Here is a 24,384-nt window from a genome sequence, read left to right as displayed (position 1 = left end):
TGTTTGTTGTAAGCTTCCTACTACGGCAAATTATTAATATCTTGATTATTATCTTTAGTTAATAATGGAAAAAATATTAATATGTCGATATTATATTCTTCCTGTTTACTTACGTATTTCAAATCCTTGTAAAATTAAAACTGAACTTGTTGTCGGATCTCTTCAAGCTTTTAACTGCAAACATGTCTCCTTCGTTCTTCTTTTATAATTTTGACGTTTCATTAATTTTAAAAAGTTAAAATAAAATATCAACTATTCAAATTCCAATTTTGAATAAAACTTTTTTAACGAATCGATATATTTCTGAGTAGCAGCGAGTATTAATTATTCTACATATTATATGTTTTTTAAAATAATATTGACACAACGGTAATTAACAATAATAACTCACCGATTTATATCATCGTAATATAACCGGTAAATATTCAACTAGATCTTGAAAAGTATTACGCAAATTTAAAAATAGTCATTAAAACAGTTCCCACAACCAGTTTAATTGCACAACAAATTAAAACAGATTACGTCCATGGCATCGCAGTTGCGGTGAAAACGAAAGTAATCAATAGAAAACGAAAGTGGTAGGTCCGTACTGTAGGAATCTAGTGTCGTAGACGACCTTAATACTTTTTAGAGCATTTTTTAGCATACAATTTAAATTTAAAAAACATACGGTGTTGCCAGACTTTTATGAAACATTTTTGCATGTTTATAATACTTTTAATGATAACAAAGCCTTATGTAATACTAAGTGTGGCTTTGAATTCTGTTGCGGCAACTTTGGATGAAAGGTTTTATTTAGAAGCAGAGGTCATGTCTGTATAATTTGCCATAAACATTTTTTATTTTTATTTCATTGTTTGATAATTTTTTAAAAGATGGTTAATAATTAACAAAGGTGGGAAATTAAAAAAAAATACTCTAGGAATATCAGTATATATTGTAGCAAAGAGTGCGGATATATAAAAAATGGCTGATATTTTTCGAAATGTAATCATAAGATATGATTACGTTTCGTAACATCCCATTATATCTCAATGCTATCTCATCTTCAAATTGTATCGAATGACATTTGAACCCAAGCAACGCCATCTGTTAGTAAGACATCCAAAATATTTTTACATAACAACTTTCTATTGTTTATTAATAAATAATGTGAAGCCGATACAATTTTATAAGACTCTGTTCATAATGAGTATAGAAAAATAAAAGAAATTGTTTTGACTTTTTTTTTTCTTCTATTTTCAATACATTCATACGACAAAATAATTTAAAAAAAAACATTTATAAAACTATAAAATAATAAATGATTGTTTATTATCTACAATGCGTGATATAAAATCTATAAATACGCTTTATAATTTAAGTAGAAGACAATTTTTCAATCGAAAATTTTAAATCGTAAAGAGATCGTCAAGGTTATTCTGCATGTTCCTTTCAGTTTTAAGTTCAAGTAGCGTAATGAAATGGTGTTACCGACCTATTTTGCAATAATGACAATCACCCACTCAAAAACAATAAAAATTCTATATAGGTACTTAACAATAAGTACTTTTTGGGTACTTAGCTGTTAAAATTTAAGGTTTATAACTCTTTGAAAATAATGCACTGTTATGTAATTATGCCGCTGCTTCCGAAAGAATAGATTATACAAAAAAACACTAATAAATATTGTAAATGCGAAAGTAACTCTGTCTGTGTATCACGCTATCATTTCTAAAATTTTGAACCTATGTTGTAAAAATTCGCAACAAACCAAGCTGGCGTCCCACGGACGGACATAGACTCCTTCTTTACATGGTTGTATGCAAGTTGTCGAAGGATTTCCATCACAAACCGAAATCTTTATGGGTAATGCCGCGGGTTCAACTAAACTTATATATTTAAAACAAGCACGTAACAGCCTTTTTGGTATTCAATAACGTACAGAACTATTTTTACTGGTATGATAAGTAATGGCATTGCAATTAATTAATATTTTAATATTATTACATATATTTTAATACTTTGTTTGATTAATGCCACCGATTTAAAGAATTTGAACAAATTAATTGTTTTTGAACATAACACGAGTTCCGGCACATTTGTTTTATTATTGTTTTACGTAATATTTAGGAAATAAGTGTTATTTATTAAGTTTTATTATATTTATTTTATTTGTAAAGTATATTATATAAAATGAACTTATTTTCAAATACTTATATATTCTATGCAGGTAATAGCAATGTTTTTTAGTACGATATACCGCTATGAAATATGAGTAAGCCCGAAAAACCGGGACATTAAAATTTGGCTTGAGTTAAAACTTTGGTATTCTGATCGATGTATGTCTGATCGATGCGTAATATAGACCAAATAATGTATATGTTTGTTACATTTAAAGCCATACAAGAAAATTATAGCTCAGTGTACGTGACAGAATGAAAATATTTTTCCATTAATATTTCGCTAGAACGTATACGAAATAATTTTCAATACAAAACGTTTTATGACGTCCATTCCACATCCATATAATTAAATTTTGAAAGTTTCGTTTGTATGACTGCAGCTTTATAATACTTTCAGCCTCGGTGTTCTGTCAAAATGTCAGTCAAAGGAAACGGAACATCATAGGTAATGATTATTGCTTGAGAATTTTTTCGTATAAACTGCTACATGCTCGAATCTTCGTATAATTTTTTTTTTTTTAGTAATAAATAATATTAAATCGAGATGACTTAAATCTGGGTCGGCATCACTGAGATTTAACGTGCTCTGTGCACGTGAAATCTGAATGATTAGTACTTGTGATTCATTTCGCACCTGCAGTTCTATTGCGTGGTAGAAAAAGCTCCTTACCTTAAATTTAGTTACCTGGCTCACTCACCCTTCAAACTGGAACACAACAAAATTATTATTGTTGTGTAACCAGCCCCGTCTTAAGCACAACAAGCGCTGTTTGTCAGGAATGATTTCTTGATGTCCCACCCTACTTAATATTCTAGAGACCTTTTGGGGGGCCTCACCGATGGTCCAAGACTTGACATTAATTGCCGAGGCGCTCCCCAAAGCACGTCCAGGTTTTTTACTCCCCAATATCCTAGGTAAGGTCGGACCGGTATGTAATAGTGTTGTTGTTTGGCGGTAGAATATATAATGCTACCTACCCAGGCGAACTTGGACAGCCACAAAGCTCTACTTAATTCAAAATTCTTTCCGATTCTTCTCGTTAAAATCTTTATTCCGAATCGATAATTGATTTTAATATGATCCTATTAAAACTACGATTCAAAAATCCTTCTTCAATAAAGTATATTTTGATCTTGATTGATGATAGTAAAAACAAAAAGACTGATAGGTAATTGATCATACAACAATTTTTATTAAATTCTAAACTCCATATTTCTCTACTAATTAACGGCATTTAGAACAACATTTAAAGTTAACATTTAAGAAATGTACAAATTCAAATTCCGAAGTCGCGTTAACCGTTATCTGCGCGTGCGCAAATAATACACATTACTTGTAAACATTCCTAAGTTTAAATGTATAAAAACAACCTCCTTAGTCCAATCAGAATTTTAAAATAAACTGTTGAATAATATTAGTAATTATTTCGTATACGTTTCTTTTGTATACTTCTGATATGTATCGTTTTGCTTATAATATATAATGATATTTATATATTATTTTTATTTTATGAACTTGGACGTTAATTTGACTTTGTCGTTTCTTGCCGATTCTTCTTGCTTGATTTCATATCTGATCATATATCTTTGCTAAACTAAGCTGTCCCTATTTATAAATTTTAATTTACTACTAAGTAAATGTTCTGTTAGATTTTTCTATCCTACCCATAAAGTAAAATATGTCTGGAAAAATTTACGTCTGTACATCTTGTTCGTAACAGATACCATTAAAATATGGTAAAGTATTTTATAAAATTTTATTATCGGTTAAATATTATAATAATTATGTTTATTACACAGATAATATATGTATATGTATTTAGAAACAAAATGCACAGATAAAAAAGACTATCGATTTTCAATGATAGAATTTATATTACCCTGCTTAGTTGGTTCGTAGTCCAAAACTAATTTTAAAATCTTGGGCTATGGTTGCTATGTACCCATACTTGGTGAAGGGGAAGTTGTTTTTTTTTTTAAATAATAGTCTTTATGGTCTTGTAAAACTAAACGTGTCTATGTCCGGTCTGAGAAACTTTTTGTGTACGTAATATAGGGTTGTCATTAGTTAACATGCTTTAGTCTTAAAAACTGAGAAAGATACTCGAATAATGTTAAAATTTATTTAACAGTAACGACGAAAAATTCTTTTTGCAGTAGTATATTGCAAAATTTAGAACTTAGAACGATATCGGTCAGCATATTTATTAAAAATGTATGTTACAGACGCATTAAAAACAAAACGATTATTTACACAACCACCACACCACAACCGCCACCACAACCAGTGAAATTGATGTTACTCTAAAATCTAGGTAAAGTAAAAATGGTGGCAACCCTAAGTATAGCATTCTTTGCCTATATATAGAAATACTTCTATATATAGAAATAGTCAAGAGTAGGAAAATAACTTGTAACCCGAAAACTATGTAGTTTTTAAGGCAAGACAAAACATGTCTTTAATGTGTAAACACGTATTTTTAAACGAAAATATACATGTAAAGCAACAAATTGATTTATAAATAAACCTATTTATCATAAACTTAAATAATTGGTTATGTAATTTTATTGGACTCTTAAGCAGAGAATGTTATCCGAAATTCATTGTTCTTCTAGAAAGTTTAGGTGGGCCATGCTACTGAGCGTAAAAGCGTTACTCCTTTTCGTGACTCACTCGGCGAGCCGTCATACTGTGAAAGGTTAAAATTTTGGAAGACATAAAACTCAGTAATATACTTCTTATTATGTATAGATAAGATAATTATAAATGATATAGTGAGTATATAAAGTCACTATATCATTTATAATTCACTTTTTATATTGTCTTATTGCGTTTGTTTTTTTTTTCAAAATAACTTATTCGTTTATAGGCCAAAGTAGTGTAATGTACATTTTTTTGTTAATTTACCTGATCATTTAGCCTATAAGAGTTACTCTTTTGTCTTTAAATTTTGTTGTGTACATAGAAAATAATATAGTAAATTGTTATTTAATTTACTTTTATGAAATAAACTAAAATTAGTTTTAAATGACTAATTGGTGGTGGTTATCAAACGTAAAATTTGTTTGCAAATCATTACCTACCTCAAATCACATAAATATTAATATGCCATAATGCAAAAAATAATAAAAACATAATAACCGATAGACAAATTTTCTCACCAACGCGTTACGACACGAACCGGTGCGTTTCTGGAGCAAGGTCGAGTAAAGATGGCCGCCATGTTAAGATGGAGGCACATCGAATGTCAGACGCTTTCGCGCCAATTTTGCTGTCATCGATATTTTTTTTTACTTTTATAAATCGACCATTATTGTTAAACATCAGAAAAATTAAAATTATTTTTAGTACTGATGTTAAAGTTTTGTAATGTTCCAAGGCTATCAGTAGAATGGCGGACGTTTAAATTACTGGTTTCGTGTGAAAAAATGTTAAATGTTACCAATACGTTTTAATAGGAAATCATATGCACCTATGCTTCCTTGCGAAATATTTATTCAACTATTCTGATCGTAGAGGTTCCTTAATTAGATTTCAGAGCTAAATGTGCTAAGATACACTGGTATGTGTGTCAGACTGCTGTCCCTCAGTTGGCAACAAACTTGACATTACAATTATGATATTTATGCAAAATAAAGGACGACCTGTTCTGAATTTTGCATATTCATATCAAATTCTTCAAAAGTTGATTTAAATAGACAAATTGTACTTGAAATTCTTCGACGTTTTATATTACAAAGTCATTGTAAAAAAAAAGTCGTATACGGTTTAGTTATAAAATACCGCAATGATTAAGTCATAAGATACAATAATCGGAATCCCTTATAAATAGCCATTTTTAGGACTTTTTTAAATTTGTCAGATAGGCATTACGATTTTGTAATGGAAATGTGTCCAAGAAACATATATATTAAGCCAAAGAAAGTAGGGAAAAGTTATGATAGATGGACAGCGTATATATGGACAGAAAGACAAATGATCTGAACAAGATATAGAAGCTTTGCATACTGATGATAAGCATGAAAGGATGCTTGGAATAAGAAAGCATGACCATATGATGTCATCATAAAAGTTAGAAAGATTTAAAAAATTTCAAATGCTTAACATATATAATTAAAATACATCATTGTAAAATAAATGGTGAAGAAGCAAGCTACTTAACAGTAATAGGTTCAATTCTCGTTCGAGAAATATAAACTTACTTTGCCAAATTTCACACTACTCCAAGCGCGTATGCTTAAAAATGGTCTTACTTTTGTATTAATATTACATTGTGCACGTAATTCACGCTGGTCACGACCTTACATAAAAATATTCTAAAACTTCCTCCGAAAGGCGCTCTTACGCCTCTTCTTATATAAGTATTATGTATATTTGTTTAGATTTTTTTTTCAGTTAGGTTATATAAAACTACATAATTCCATTATAATAGGACTAAAAGAAATATTACCTTACATCACCAATATGCCACCACGCTTGGGAACTAAGATGTCCCTTGTGCCTGTAGTTAAACTGGCTCACTCATCCTTCAAACCGGAACACAAGAATACTGATTACTGCTGTTTGGCGATAGAATAGCTGATGAGAGTGTGGTACCTACCCAGACGGGCTCGAACAAAGCCCTACCATCAAGTAATTGTATGTATTTGCGCACACAAATGTACAATTGTACACTATTTATAGTATGCCCTACGTAGTTAACTGATCTCCTTCGAGATTAATCGCAGCGGCCGAGATCGGTCAGCGGACATAATTAATTTACTTAACTTTTATCGTAAACGTTTTAAAACACGGTCATTGTTCAATAGCAACAAAATCATGATTTATTTAATACTTTCGTTTCGGCAACGGATTAATTTATTAAACCAAGGCCTTTTTTAATGAAACGTTCGCCCTCGATATTTCAATTACGTGAAGTTTTGCTATAATGCAATAGACAGCTACTAATAAATGTCTGATTTTATTACACAAGCATTATTTTTAAATTAATGTTTTAGTTCCTTTCTTTGTTTTAATTAAAAGTATCGTTTTATGCTTAGTTACTGTATTCAAGAAACGATTCGTTGAGCTTCCGTATAACGGAATTGTCTTACGAGGCGTAATTCAAAAAAGTTTCTAAGTTTCAAGTTACACGAGTGTTTTGATGTAAAAAGTTATAGGAATTACTTCAACGTCTCGTAACTCAAACTTGACCGGTACTTGATGTACATCAACGATTAGTTAAATATAGACCCTGGACTTTTCTTTATCAGGGAACTGGTATATCAAGTGGCGACTTCGGTCAAGTAATATAGATAGTTCAACGTAGGTAACGACAACTATATCATTTTTGTCTTGGTGTGCTAGAAAAGTGTTATTCTTTATAACACTTTTCTCAAGTACCTACTTAGTGTTTTACAAATAACTAATGTATTTATGATTTTTGTTTTATAAGAAAAAATCTTCTAAGTATTTGTATAACTATGTGTTTTTTTTTTCGTCAATGAACCCCTATTTTAGGAAGTTTATGTAACTAAGGGGAATTAATGTTATCTGGTAACACTGAAAGGTTTGTTACAAACTATGAACATTGTCACTGTAGTAATGAACGAATCGAGTAAATTGTGTCAAAGATTAAGAGGCGCTGCGTCTCCTTTATGATAACCATTCGCACTTTTTAATTTTTCAAAAAGAAAATATGACTAATGAGACTGCTACTTAATTTAAAGTAAGAAACTTTTATAATTTAATGTAAGAATATTTGAGTTAGTTTGGGCTGTGATTACATTACATAACATTTTAAAAATGATTTTATAAGCAGAAGTAGTAAGTTGAAAAACGTTTCAGAAGTTATAAGGTATTTATTAATATTTGAAATCCTTTAAAAATATAAACTGTATCCCACAGAATATAATCAAAATAGCTAATTTTGTGCTATAGTACTATGTCAAAATTCAGTCGCCTGTTTCTTAATAAAATTATTGGCTCACTGTAAAGGAAATATCGCGAGTAGTTAGCGAAGATCGCTTATGTCCGGAGAAAATGTGGCGTACCCATGCGAAAATCTCTAACCGTGGCTGTGACGAATTTAGCACGTAAATGTACCATTTGTCTAGAAGTCTGTCGCTCGCTGAACACGATCCACGCCAAACGTGTAAATTATGGCCTGTCTTTACTATTATGTAATACGTCTAACAGTTTGTTTGTAAACATTAGAGAATGCTCTAAGCTAGTAGAAGGATTTTGATAGAACTGTTTCACTTGGTAAATAGGGCTTTGTACAAGAACACATCAGATATTCTACCGCTACACAGCAGTACTCAATATTGTTATCTTCTAGTTTGTTAGTGACCCAGTGTAACTACAGGCATAAGGAACTTAACATCTTAGTTCCTTAAGTTGGTGGCGAATTGCGACATAAGGAATGGTTAATATTTCTTACAGCGTTATTGTCTATGGGCGATGGTGGCCGTTTTCCATCAGGTAGCCCATTTACTCGTCTGCCTACCTATGTCATAAAAATACTAACAGCATAGCTAGCTACAACATACTGTAGACATACATAATATATATAGGAGATAGGACTATTTGTAAAAAAAGTCGTTACTTTTAAGATGCACGAGCGAAGATTCCGGAAAGAACTAGTTAAGAAAACATGTTCTATCGTATCATCTGTCATTGAATAAAGACTGAGGCTTTATAGCTAGGCTAGTCTACCTATAAGTGCAAATCTCTATGTATTTTAACTTAGGTATTGCATCACGTGTTAGGCAGTATATGCATAGTGCATAGTGCATAGTGCATGCATAGAATATATAGCATATGCATAGTGGAATATATTATATACATTAATTACTTTTATTCGTTTTACTCGAGAGCTTTCTCGAAGACCGAAAGCAATTACCAGTGGTCACCAGAGGCCTCCCTCAAGAACTTGTTCATTACGGAGAGCCTCAAGAACCAAACCTTACCTGTACGCAAGAAACACAGTACTACGAGGTACTAGATCTCTTACCGGAAGGGAAGAAAATCTTCAGCAATAAACAAAAATAAAATATATGTTGAAAGTTTACTGAAATTAAGGGATTATTCAAAGTAAGCTTGTGGTATGGTTGTAATTAATGTATTATATAATATAATATAATTGTAATAAATTAGTAATGTAATGGGCGGATTGATCTCTAACGCAGCGATCGCCTCTAGGTAACCTAGGTAATCTACAAAGGGCCAATTATAAAATATGTGGGAAACATTCATTTAATTGAATAAATAATAATAAATTAACATTTCATACAATAAAACGATATATTTATTTTAAATAAAACTCGTATATACATGAATCTTTATTTATTATCACTGAGAATATATGTGAAGATATTTCCTAGAATATGTTCAAATAATTTACGTTATTTTCCTTCTCGGTAGAGCGTAAGATGATTTGCAAATACAAATGTTAACTAATACTGTAATTGTACATGTGTGCAATTAATTGCACACATACTAAGAAAACAATTATAGGTTTCGTTTGTATTGATGATACATGTTTATATGTTAATATAATAAGAACAGACGAAACACCCTGCGAGTAAAAGTGTGAGGGTAAATATAATACCAGTATATTATGTCCCAAAGATTCAATCATAGCGTTCAGCGCTATTGACAAAGCGTCAATAGAGCAATAGTTTTAAAGCCGCCTAGTGATTTAAAAAGTTGCAGGAGATTTGAACCCAAAGGGTCACGATCGTTTCATGTCCTGGCTAATTGTGACATCAATTCCATCGCGCACGAAGAAATTCAGCAAGTCTTTTCTTTGTCGTACCTCCAAAAAATGGAATTCTCTACCAGCACACGTGTTACTCTCCTTTTATAACTTGGGTTCCTTCAAACGAAGCGTGAAGAGGCATCTCAGCCATGGTGAGGGCGACTAGTGCAGTTCATTCTACCTGACCGTACTGGCCGTCTTCGCATTTGCCTACTATCACTTACCATCAGGCGAGGTAGAGTCATATTCCTACCCGGTGTATACATATAAAAAAAACTGTAAGCTTAAATTGAGGGGTAAATAGGAATATTAGTTATTCCTTATAATGGGATATGGCTGCTAAACTTACAAGGGAAACCTTAGAAGTAGCAGATATATACAGACTGTGACCTTTGGTTTTATTTAAAATTAATGATTTGAGAGCAAAACGAAAGCCCTGGGCGAAGTCTTGAGCAACCATTATGCAAAATTGATGCTTGGAACGTTAATCATAACTCATAACATTCTCTACTTCCTGTCGTCTGAAACTATTTGAATCCTACAATTTGTCACGAAAATAATTAAGGTCATGACGATTACCTAGCTCTCTAGGTATTGTCTATTATATTCAGTGCCTTTTATGCGGGGTCAGATTATAGTTGCTAAATTAAATTTAAACTCAAATTCCGAGTAATAAGGCTTAAAATTGAACGGTTGCAGTGATCATCATACCTAACCCAGGTTACCTAACTGGTTTCCTGTTCGAACTAGAATTACGTTACATTGATTTGATTCAGATATTCTCGGTGAGCAAATAAGAAAGTTCGTTTACGTAAGGCTTTGTTTTGTGTCATTATATTAAGGCCGATATCGGTAGGTTTACGTTAAAGCGATTGAAAATAACTTGAACAGTACATTTCCTACGGCACCAGGTTAACAGACAAGCCTTAAAAATATGTGGTTTTTTAATTGACATTAGAGTATTATTTTGAAGATTTTTTTTTAAGTGCTACGATTCCATTTTTTAGTTATACAGACTTATCTAAAAAAATCCTTATATTAAGAATGGAGTAGTTGATAGAATTATGTGATTCCACTCCTAATATACAGTGCCTTTAAAATATGATTCCTTAATGCTAAATCCGAAAGCTTTTATCTAGCAATCAATGTGCTAAATCATAAGTGGACTATTTAAGTGCGAGTTGCGGTTTAAAAGGCGCGGGCAATTGAGAAAGGAAGATATAAGATTTGATTAGCGTAATATTTGTATTAAGACAATAATTAAAAATATTATTACATTTCATATTTCGTTGATAGGACAAAATCTTTGAATTAAAGATAAGATTTTTTTTTTTTAATTGTAACTCAAATTCAAATTTTATAATATATAAAAAAAAAATGTTATTGCGATTCGGACTAAAAAAATACTAAGATTCCGTCTCAACATCACATATGGTATTTGTTTTAGCTTTCTACAGACACGACTTACCACTGGATTCAATGTATATATTTTCGTGACTCATACATAATCAACAAAATCTTGTATTTATCGTTACTTGTAATGTAAAGCATTTAACCAAATCAGGTGAGACAACGTTTTGTCAAACGATAATAATCTTTACGGAAATATGAGTAAAGTTTATAATTCTTTGAATGGTCAATACGTTTTTGGCATATCTATAAAGCGATAAAAGTTCAAAGTTTACATTTTTGGCGAATGAGACTTTATATATTACGTGTTAAAGTTGGTAATGCATCGTTTCAAAATTAGTATAAAATTGCAAGGCATTTATATCATAGGTCACAAATGCATTTCCATGATAAGAAGCCTTTTAACGCAGACACAAATGCAATAGTTATCGTTTCAAATAAACGCAAGTTTTGAAGGTTGAAGCTTGTTTTACACCTAAACATAAGCTATACTTACCTATCATATTATACAATATCTTCCTATTTTTATATGTTCACAGAACATATCATAACTTCCACTTTACATTAAACTTCTGCTTGCGAGAGCTATCGTTGCAAAAATATAATTTGAATTTCTTCTATCTATCTAGACAAGATTGTTAGTAATGCCTTATTATAAGGAATAACTCTTATTTACGCATCCGTTTATGCTTAAAGTTTGTATTAGGCGTGGGACAGGATCGATCCTGAGACTTTATACATCGCTAGACGACAGCGGCACTTAAACCATAGCGCTTTTGACATTTAATGTACAGTCGGGGTAAGAAAAGGTTCGTCACCTTAAGGTTTATTTTCGTGTGCTCAGTATGAGCGATAATCTGCTTTACCGATTGAGTAATTGCGTCGCAATGTACACTATTTTGAACCTAGTTATCATACTATGTTAGTTTAATTTTACATGCAGTTGTCTGTAGTGCTTTAGTTTCAAAATGTACTAAGAGTTTACAACTTGATAAAGGAATGAATTTGAAAACTGACGAAGGTTTTCTTACTCTGACTGTACGTAGCTATGCTGAAAATGATGCCTGTAGTTACTACAGGCTCGAGTTAGGTTACGTTTTGCACTGACAGTGTATAAGCGAAGATGAATACTGCATTATATAGTTCTTTCTCATTCTACTATACACTACTCGACATTTTAATAAAATAAGTGTTTAAAACGGGATATTTACCATGTTTTTTATTTTTATTTGGTGGAGCTCGATATTTCGATATTATCTACGAATGTAGTTCGATATTATGTACGTATCTACAAATGTCTTGTTCACGAGACTCACCAAATAAAATTAAAAAACCCTTTCATTTGATATCCATACCATGGGGGTGGATTTCAAACAGCCAGTCCGCCACCTTGGGGAGGCCGCCATATTGGATTTGTAAAGACGTTTCTTAGCTAGTCATGTATTCTCATCAGAACTCTGCATCAGAAAGCTGTGCAAAGTTTCATCCTAATCGAAGACCGGGAAGTGGGTCAAATTAAGATTCCAAGATTTTCTTACGTACATAGTTAAAAGTGAAGCTAATATAAGCGTGTTTAAAACATGGTAAATATCCCGCTTGAAACACTTTTAGTATTAAAAATAAACATGTCAATTTAAAATCTTACATTTTAATAAAAGTCTGTAGTATACACATACACTTGATGATGTGTCACTTTTGACAAATTATAAAACAGCTCGCTGCCTAATGTCTCAGTCAGAACAATGGATAAGAATCCATTCTTAAATAGTAGTAATATTACAAAAATACAATTAAAACACATCACCGCTTTCGTTGCGTCAGACGTGACGATCTAATTTCCCACGGACGTATAACAATTCTGTGCAATAAAGAACGAGTGTTATGTTAATTTTATGGTACTATAAGTACATAAGTCTTTCTAAAGTAGTAAATATATGTTTCTTTTAAAAAGTTTTGTTAAAAAACATAAGTTTTCTTAAAGTAAAATTCTGTATGTAACCCACTGAGCAAAAGCCTCGTTAGGATCGTCTGAAAAACGCTGTTTCGCGATTCCTCCACTTTGTCAACTAATTTACCTTTATTTATTGTTTACTAGCTATTGATTAGCTCTAGTGTTGCCAGTTAAAAATCAAATTAGAGGAGAAAAAAAATGATGTGTCGTAGGAGACCTGGTTAGGAACGAAGTTCCTTTCGCATATAGCATATATGATGTATTAAATAAGAGACAGGCTTATCGTCCTGATAAAATTAACACCTTTTAAAAATGACAAATTTATAATCAAACTATTTTTTTAAAACAATAACAAAAAAGTAATTGAAATAATATTATATTCAAATATAATATTGCTTAAGCGAATTTTTCATCCTGTTGTTATTTAATACATAATATATGTTATTACAAAAACGTATAAAATAATTTATTCTAAAAAATATCATTCACGTTTCCTTAAATTTTTCAATATTGATTAAGATCAAATTTCGAACTAAACGAACGCTAACACATAGTTAATCAGGAAATGTTAATGCGTTAACAACTCGACCACTCATTTTTCATCATACATACATACATACATACATCACAATAACTACGTGATATTGGCTTTCTTTACAACCTTTTTAGCCTAGAAAAAACTCGTTCAAATCACATTACATAATAACTGGATCACAATCGAGGCCAACCGACTCTTAACACTATACAATTACAACTCCAATTATGAAATGCACTATGCCATTTTAACGTTTATCAACATACGATAAGAGCTAAGATCCTGAGAACGTTATTTTATTCTGTGATAACATTATGTACGGACGACCGAATCATTGTGTCTTTATTTGAAAACATTTCAGGGGTTTTAGGGTCTAATGCGTGATGTTATAAAAGCGATAATCGTTTGTATATAAAATAGTAATGTATAATATTATTGTTGATGAATAACTATTGATCTACAAAACTTGTCATCCTTAGGCGATTTCCGGTCGCGAAGGAATGCGTATCAATGTGTATCCATCTATCAACATTCATTGAAATTATTTTTGCACAAAAATAGAATGTTAAATTGATACGATGTCGTTTTAAATCATAATTCGTTTTGCTCCTGTTATTTGGACTAGAATTACGGGAATTAACTTCTGGTGGTTCTTTATTCAAGCTCTTGTATCTGAGACACCAATAATATTCTACTACCAAACACCAATACTAAGTATTAAAGCGTCATTTTCTTAGTAAATAAACGTTTGTACATCGCTACACCATTCATTCGATTGTGATGAAACTTTGTTGAGTGGTTCTGCGTACGCTTCGGTTGCTGCCACAACAAACAACATAATGTATGTTTGTCAACATACACGTTCTATATAGTTTATTCAACCCGCGTGAAGTTGGGATGAGTAACTAGTTAAATATAAGCGATGGGCACAAGGGTCAAAATATCCTAAAGCCTATTCAAATCGAATAAGGTATGAAGATAAACAAACCTTAAAATTTGGGTAATTTGTTAATAGCTCAGCTACATTTTGCTCTACTAACAATTCTTGACAAACATATCTTCCATTTTAATATTCCTCTTTATTTTCGAAGGAACAGCTTCGTCGACATTCAAGACGCCTTTTTTTCGCAAATACATAATGAATATCATAGATTATTATACTTTTCGACCAATGATATCGCGTGAATTCAATGTCAAATGTTGTTTATTTGGCTGTTGGTCTCTTATGGTTGGAATAGACTATAGATCCTGTACTAGATAAGAAGACGCTGACGTTTCTTAGTATCAATACGGGTTCAAGAGATCATTTGATCGGTTGTTTTGACAGATTTGCACTAGTGTCATAAATTAATTTAAAAATAGACAAATGGAAAGTTAACCCTGAAATATGATCTCGTAAACGTGTGTTTTATGCTATTGAAGATTTCTATATTTGTTTAAATCTTAAGACTTTATAAATGTGTTTATAAAGCAAATCTGCGAATAAAATCTACTGTTATTAACATTATTAAGTAGCAATAACTCAAAATGAATACAATCGAAATTTCGTTAAAATATTAATATTTCAATAAAAAAAATCCATCTTAAACATAACAATAATTAAGGTAAAATTGTAAAAAAATTATAATATTAAAAGTGTTTATAGAACGTTTAATATAAATAAAATGGCAATAAAACATAGACGTATAAAGGATTGCTAGATAACATTATGTAAATGGCGAGAAAGATTGTAAGGTACTGTTGACCGCGACCAAGGTTTTCGACTTCGACTTGTGACATTCGAACGAAATCACTTCGATACGGATGTACTTTAAACCGATACCGCGCTAAACTAGTTCTTAAACGCATAAATGCTGTAAGCATAAAAATTGTAAAAAAATCCCAATCGTCTTAAAGGCTAATCGTTGCCTACGGCCGAATATATGTATTTTAAATCGATTGAAGTAAATTTATTGCCATTTATGTATCATAGACTATTTGAAATTTTGTTATTGATTTTGTTGAAGATTACACGAAAGAAAATCTAACGTATGTTCTTTTATAAAATTCATGATTCATATTATATATTTCATAATCACTGTGACATTTCTTTCGTTCTTCCATTGCTGCTCCACTACGGAACGTAAGGATATCTTTTGATATGTGTTAAGATTTTTTTTTCTATATCAATTAACCCTCTCACTGTCCTGTGACTCACGAGGTATTCGTGGTTATTACCTATTGCGTCTTCTTTGAACTAGGAATCTATAAAATAAGTTTTCATATACAAAAATATTAATAAAAATATTTTCATTGTTACAGATTCACGAGCACATGACAACAGAGGAGCTCAGGAACGTCTTCCACGTAGACCACCACAGTCACGTACCACAGTACCACTTGGTACACCTAACCCACCATCTCTCTAGGCGGAACATTCCCACATCGCACTCATCGAATTCACATTCACTAAACTCCGGGAAAATACCCCATGAAAAGATCTCAAAATCTACCAAGTCTAATAGTCAACCTTCGCTCCTCAACGATGAGATGTTCATCAAAGCGAAGGAGCACATAAAAGACGTTGATATAATTGGAGATTTAAATAACACAGTGAGTGTGCAGTTTAATGTGACAAATTCTAGTGAAGTTAGTGATAGTGTTAGTGATGGTGTTAACGAGCATCCAGTGGAAGGCCAAGAAGAAGATGTGCATAAAATCGAGCTGGAGGCGTTTGGGAGACTACTGAAACTGGTGCTGAAGAAACAAGATGGATTGGTGAAAAAGGACGGATTGAGGATGTGGCGTGTACTGACCAATGATTCGCAGCCGCATGGAGTGGACTACGAGGAAATGAATGCGGTGAGTTTAAAGAAATCCACTTTTATTGAAATTTTAGTTTTTTTTCTGTCTAAAATATAATATATTTATGTTTTTTTTTTATTTTACAAACTTTGTAAGCTTAACATACTCTGTAAAATAGATATTTATTGGATTAAGATATATTTCTTATGTGTTCCAATAAATATTCGTGAGTTATATTTCTAATGTGTTCCAATAAATAAATGTTCGATTCCGATGTTTATGAAACAAGAAAGTCCCAGACAAGACGTATAAAATCATTTCACTTTTAATTGCTTTAGAAAATTATTTTCCCATATGTTAATAATTAACCCATATACTACACCATCAATAGAGAAAAGGGAAACTGTCCATGAAAAACTAGAAACGACAACAACGATTGAATATTATACAACTGATACGGGAACTGTACAGAAAGCAAATTTCTACTATTCAAAAGAACTAGAAACAAATGTAGTTACTATTTTATGTAGCAATAGATACTAAATTCGCTTAAATAATTTATCCTTTGTTGTATAGTGTTCCCTTTGTTCTCGTGACACGCAAAAAATTCGCTCATCTAACGTAAGGTGAAAGCGTTACGTCTTCCCACGGAGGCTTATCTAATGAAGTTAAGTGAAGTCAGGTGATAACTTTGAGAAATTAAAACATTGCTTGCATTGTGTAATTATGGTAGAATAATTATGTTTTTATAATAATAATAGGCGATTATGCGTTTAGAGGTTAATTTTCAATGGGTATTTAATTTGTGCCGGCTATTGATACTTTGATAACGGCTATTTAAGTGGCTATTAGTCTTTTATAATGAAGGAATATTTATTTCGAAGTATTCTTCGTAACTATAATAATCCGAATAAAGGGTAACTCTATTGAGATAAACTTTACTCCAGAAACATCGATATGAAAGATCATTATTTTGTTTTTTTTTTTAAGATTTTTTTGGAATATGAAATGAGAAATATGACAACTTTAATCTATTTTAAAAGTTGATTAACTATTTTATGTAATCCTTTCCATTTGATGACCTCCGTGGTCGAGTAGTGTGTACATCGGTTTTCATGGGTACGCTACTCTGAGGTCCCAGGTTCGATTCCCGGCCGAGTCGATGTAGAAAAAGTTAATTACTTTTCTATGTTGTCTTGGGTCTGGGTGTTTGTGGTACCGTCGTTACTTCTGATTTTCCATAATACAAGTGCTTTAGCTAGTTACATTGGGATCAGAGTAATGTATGTGATGTTGTCAAAAAAAAAAAATATATATATATATATATATATTCGATGTTTCTTTTCTATTTCTTAATACGTCTTTCTCCTTTTTTCTCCTTGTATTACTTCTACGAAACTTTACGTCGCCTACTATAAAGCAATAAAATGTTTAAATTCCAAAGGTAACTAATAGTGGCATATGACTGTTCACTCAGATGACCAAAATGGTTTTGCCGAATAAAAATTTAACCGAACTTAAATCGTAACTGAACTCACGAATAATTATAAATCGGGGAGGTTGAAAGCAAAAGATAGGCAGCTTGTTTCGACAAGTTTCTATTTGATTGAACTCATTTTGATGATTAAAATTGTTTTCGGCTAAATTTAGTTGATCGTCTGAAATTATAATGGATTTATTTAGTTTCAAACTGCTTATTTATACAAAAACATCGCGTACCAACTGAGTTATGTAATGTAATTTACATTGTAAATCCATTTGTCGTTTAGCGAATTTGACTTGAGGATTTAAACATTACTGGAATTGGCAATCCAAAATATTTTAGCTGGGAACAATGTTATGCTTCTATTACGTGATGATATCAGTAATCTAGTCTGTCTATTTTTAAATATTAATTTATTTGTATGAAATATACGCGGTTTCCAGGAAACTTAATATTGAAGGTCTATGTTATTTTTTCTTAAACTATATTTAATTTAATGTAATTAACCCGAAAAACTGTTGGATATATTATAAAGTCTAGCACAATAGTAGATACTGGTATCATGAAAATATTGTCCTCCTTGTCCGAAGGCATAGCCAATTATAGGATATATAAAAGCTAGGCATAGGATATATAAAACAAAAAGTTGGGCCCAAACACAGGTGTACTATCAATTCCCTCACTTACATAACGGTGCAGCAATCAGACTCAATTGGAGGGAGTCCAGGCGAAGAACAACAAAATGGTCCACCATTGAACGTTAGCGCCGAAATTTTGCATAAACTGGAAAAAGTTTCGATACACGATTGTTAAATAATAAAATGACACGTTCATAGCAGAAAAATGATTATATACTTTTTTTTATATTATTCATATTTTGGAAGACATAAAGATACCTTATCGATATTGCAATTTTTTTTTTCTTAATTTCTAATTTTCACATCCCTAAAAATTTGTCGCCCTGACACTAGCCCCGACTGCTTCTAGTGTAAGCTCGAAGTCACAAGCATATTCATGTATGTATAAGAAAAATCACCGAAATCACATCACGTGGAGATATCTTATAAAATAATATATTATCAGAAAAGGAAATAGCACACAAATATCAAGTACATTGACCAGACTTGTCAATAAAGCATTAAAAGAGCTAATCAGATTTGACTTTTAGAATACTAAGACAAATGTAATTAATACATGAATAAATTGATATGATCACGTTTTACAAATACCACGTGATTAGTGTTACTATTTATTGCCTTTTTTATAATTTGTTTTATATTATCTAATCTATCGAGGAAAACTTTTGGCACGTTTTATTTATGTCATTAACATATATGACTGTTTTGTTTATTTATTTAAATACTAGCCTTTGCATGCTACTTCATACCTATAATATTAGTTCTTATAATTTTGAATCTAGTATTTAATTTTAGTTTTTTCTTTCATTCTTAGATTTCACCTCTTTAGTTGGTCTATGGCTGTTCACTTATTGGCATAACATGTTAAGCAGTTTCTTCTTAATTTGTATTCTCAATTAAATTGTTAATCTGTATATTAAATAACATCAATACGTTAAACTTTAATAATGATAGTTTAATAATATATTTATTGGATTTTCATTTTAGAAACTACATCTGTGGTAGGTATTAGTTATGTATAATTCTATTAAATAACATTCATTTGCATTCTTGTTGACGGACGAAGTGCGTAGTTAGTTTTGTTACGAGTTTGGAATTTTGACCAATCCAATAAATCTTTATGGAGAATTTTAGTGATTTACTCATATACATACATATGTATAATTTATAAGTTATATATATATAATTATTATATATAATAATAATTATATTAATATAATTATACATAAGGAAGTGATAGAGATCTATATATAACAAATATTTCAATTAATTACAAATGGCTTTGGGACAATTACGATCACTGCACGTGACTTTGAATCTACAACATACAAAAAAATTATACAGAGATATATTCCATAACATCCGCTTTAAGAACTAGTTACTCCAGACGTGTTGTATAAATATCGATACAAAATACATAAAATTGTATTATCTGATTGTGATTTCAAAATTTAGCGTTACTGAGTTACCTGTTTAAAAAAAACTGATAATACATAATTACAATTGTAAAGTAAATAACTGAATAGCTATGGTAAGTATTCCATGATAGCGTTTGGTTTTTATTTTATCAAAATCGGTTTAGTCATCGAATGTTGTTTACCGATATTTAACGTAGGTATTGGGTAGGTAGGTAATATATACTCTAAATCTATAATGAAACACTTAAATCCACAACAGCGCGATTTTTAAGACATTTTCTGCCTCGCACAACCACTCTGTGGAACCAGCTTTCGTCGGCGGTTTTTCCGAACCGATACGACTTGGGAACCTTCAAGAAAAGAGCGTACCTACTCCTACCTTAAAGGCCGGCAACGCACCTGCAAGCTCCCCGGTATTGTCCATGGGCGGTGGTAGTCACTTTCCATCAGATGAGCCTCCTGCTCGTTTTCCACCCATGACATAAAAAAAATAGGAGTAATAATACCTTTTATTAAAATTATTGCTCCAGTGGTAACAGTGGGGCTGATTCATTTTTTGCAAAGACGATCGGAATAAAGATTCAACGGAGAAATGCTGCTTAAATTACTATATATATAAATTATTTATATATAATATAAGGCTTTATTGTAAATAATTGTTACACAAATAAAAATATAATTTTTTTTTAATATTAGTTTTAAATATTTTTTGTTATATATTGCTATTTTTTACGCATGCCTGATTAAATATAACGTTTACTTTAGCTTGTACTTTTATATAAAGACGAGATAACCAAACTTCGTATCCGAATAAATGCCTAGGGAAAGAGGTCATCACTTTAAAGCAGCCAGATAAGAGGTATCAGAATTACTCTGAAAAATGTTCACTCGTGAATATTAATTTCTACGCCGATTGCCAATGTCCAACATTGGATCCAATACTTGTTAATTAATTTGCCTTTTTTGTTTCATTTTTTAGTTTAGACGTGCCACTTACCCGTGCAACTTTCGTGCCACGATAAATAAACCTGTGATTTCACCTATAGACCACCAAATCTCTTAAAGTCTGGCTCTTGTATTTGAATTTGTTCTGGAGCTACCAGGAAAACGACTGATATAGACGAAAAACATTGACATAATCCCCTCCCCCCACTCTTCAATGTCTCGAGTGATAATGACGTTCGTGAATAACATATTATGTCTAATGGCGCATATTCGCGTTGTAACACGTCTCGTGGCTGTGGGTTAACTTTTCTATTACCATTTAAATATAATTTTGAATCTATGGAATAACAATTAATTTTATATATTTATTTATCACGAGGAAGTTCATTTCTTAGTAATTATTCGTTATCCAGTGATATAAACTGCTATTTTTATTTTGTATGAATAATAGGTATATTAATTTAAATCGCGTATGATGTTTTCTACAAATGCAATCTGGTTTTTTAATTATCAGGCACGGAATATTAAAAAATCTATTCGATTGACTGATTATGAATAGGTGACCTAGCCTTGAACTCACTGAATTATTAACATATTATCATCTATAAATTTATAATAAATTATCATACGTCATTTTTTAATCTGTATTACATAAAATAAAACTATAACAGGACCGTGTGTCTGACGCATGATTTATTTTTTTTATTTTTATAGTTGAAGATATTTTATATAAGGCCAAAAATGTTGTTAATTTATTTACATTTCCTGTCTGTGATTGCAAGATGCTAGTATTACCCATCCTATATATTACATATTAATTTCTATGGCATAAATATTCCGGATACTACAAACTCTCATAAATGATTTGGTTATCACGTGTTATTGATAACCGATGACTAAATATCAGTTTCCTAACTAGGCAGCTACCAGTAGAGCTAGTTAAGAGTAGGAACACACTCTTAGGATTTACAGCAATAATCATTAATATTAAAATTTTGAAATTATTTTTCACCTTCAAAAATTTTACCAAGTACATAGGTAGGTATTATTTTTTAAATATATATTCTTATATAATCATTAGGTACTACTACATATAACATTAATAAAATATTTCAAATATGTTTAATTATAAAACAACTTTTATTCAACATACGTAGTAACGTAGCCTTAACTTTGTGAAACGTGCAGACATTTTTTCGCCATTTTGACCTTTGCTATCAAGGTCATAAGGTATCATGTAGCATGCGTAGAATGTTTTAATAGCGTTCATTTTATTGTTTGGTCATTAATATTGTTTTTATGTAAATTTAGTTTATTTAATTAAAAAATGAAATAATAATATCTTTAAAGTAAGTAAATAATCGAAAAGAAGTACAATTCGAATATACTTTCTGTATGTCTGTGTATTTTTCTTTTTTTATAGGTCAGTTGTCGATTAATTAGGGGTGTCGCCTATAAACTCATAAACTTTAGATTTCACTTAAAACATGTGTAAAACCTTAAAGACAAATTAAAAACTTATATTCTGTCGGATTACATGAAATTTATTACAACTATTAGTTAAGATCAATTACGTACAAGTATTTTCGTCAATTCTCAGCCTTTAGTTAAGTCGTATAATCGAACCCCAGGTCAAGCCAATAAATATCACAGTTTGCCTGTCTATAAATTCTCAATAGCAGCCTATATTAGCAGTGTTTACTCGTATCTCGGTGAGCACAAATGAAGCCGTTGATCCTGCGTCTAAACTATTTCCGGTCGAATCGGCTTTACCGTCCACAGGCCTGTCTTAATCCGGGTACCAAATGTTAGGGTGTCTCGCGTATAATGGTAAAGTCTGGTACCATTGGTGACGCGGTCAGAAAATCTCTTAAAATATTTTGGGGAGGGGAGATCGTCTGAATACTGGTTACACCCGGGCGTTTCTTGTGTGAGTTGCAAGAGTGAACTAGTGTTTAATCAGACATTTATTCATAATAATCCCACTAATTTGACTATTCTCTCTCGAGAATGGCCATCAAAGCCGCAATCGGTCAGGATGACGTCACCATAATTAACTTCATAATTTCATCTATTAATGACATCCCATAATAAACTGTCATATTTATTATGAGTTCGATTCCTATTTGTACACGTGTATACTTATTATAATAATATTTATACAATAAACAATAATAAAAAACATTAAATATCGCAACGTGACTCAAACTGGTCTGTCAGTTGATTGGTTTATGAACTGTGATGGGAAAATAAACCGATAATGTTTTATAACGATAAAATAATTTATGCGAAATGATTGCATCCTAACTTATAAACAATATGAGGATTATATTATTCAACAGCTAAATATAATTTTTATTTAATGATAACGATCTTCGGTTTGATAAATTTGTTTAGAGTTTTGTTTGCTGGTAGGAATCTGTGGTAGCCGGTCTTGTTAGGCTATCAGCCAAACGTCACATAACATAACTACAGGCACAAGGGACATAACAATTTAACTCCATAAAGTAGCCCATTTTCCATATATTAAAAAACATATTCAATTTATGTCAAATAATATTGTCAGTATTAAACATTAAGACGCTTGTGTTTATATATTCGAATAGCTACACGTCCCTATTTCGTAGAGTAACTACAATTCTTAAAGTTCAAATTTCCATGAAATACCAGCGAATAGTTACATAAATAAATCTATGTTTTAAATTTCGGCTTCCTAGACTATACACAAAGTCTAGACTCTAGACGATCAGCTTAGTCATACAGACGATTTTATAAGTGTAATACTCTACAGAATCATATAAGGTTCTCGAACTCTAACACGATCGTGAAATGTCATGAAAGCGATGTTGACTATAATTATTATGACATTTCAAGGCGACACGCATCAGAATAACTATCAACTTATCACGTGATCAACAATTGAACTGTTTTATGAAGTAATTTAAATGAAAGCGAAGTTCGAAAGCTATTATAAAACTATTTTTAATTAGTCGAGCGTGTGTGACCCCCCGAATCAAGTATTTAATAAATGAAGATTAGCTCAATATGACTCAATAATGCCCATAAACATTAGTGCCTGGTGTAGTTTTAACCATTTCTTACATAACCAATGCGCCACCAACCTTGGTAATAGAGATGTTACGTCACTTGCACATTCTCCCTTCAATCCGGAACACAACAATGCAAAGTATTGCTGCTTGGTGGTAGAATATATGATGAGGGGGTGGTACCTAACCAGACGGGCGTACATAAAACCACATTACCGATTCTTTTTTATGTTCAACAAACAGGACTAAATTAAAAAAAATAGAAT

General features: G+C 31.4%; 2 protein-coding genes across 8 annotated transcripts in view; both read left to right on the top strand.

Moving 5' to 3' along the window:
• Positions 1-24,384, top strand: part of LOC113403147 (uncharacterized) — a 361,159-nt gene that overhangs the window by 110,009 nt on the left and 226,766 nt on the right. The window lies entirely within an intron of this gene.
• Positions 1-24,384, top strand: part of LOC113403114 (A disintegrin and metalloproteinase with thrombospondin motifs like) — a 133,613-nt gene that overhangs the window by 82,542 nt on the left and 26,687 nt on the right. For all 6 annotated transcript variants that reach the window (XM_026643556.2, XM_026643555.2, XM_026643558.2 and 3 more), the window contains one exon: positions 16,105-16,644. In XM_026643556.2, coding sequence (XP_026499341.2) covers positions 16,105-16,644 — 540 coding nt within the window. The remainder of the gene's footprint in view (positions 1-16,104; positions 16,645-24,384) is intronic.

Source organism: Vanessa tameamea, chromosome 25 (assembly GCF_037043105.1).
Source record: "Vanessa tameamea isolate UH-Manoa-2023 chromosome 25, ilVanTame1 primary haplotype, whole genome shotgun sequence".
NCBI lineage: Eukaryota > Metazoa > Arthropoda > Insecta > Lepidoptera > Nymphalidae > Vanessa > Vanessa tameamea.
This window is presented reverse-complemented; position numbering and strand designations above follow the sequence as displayed.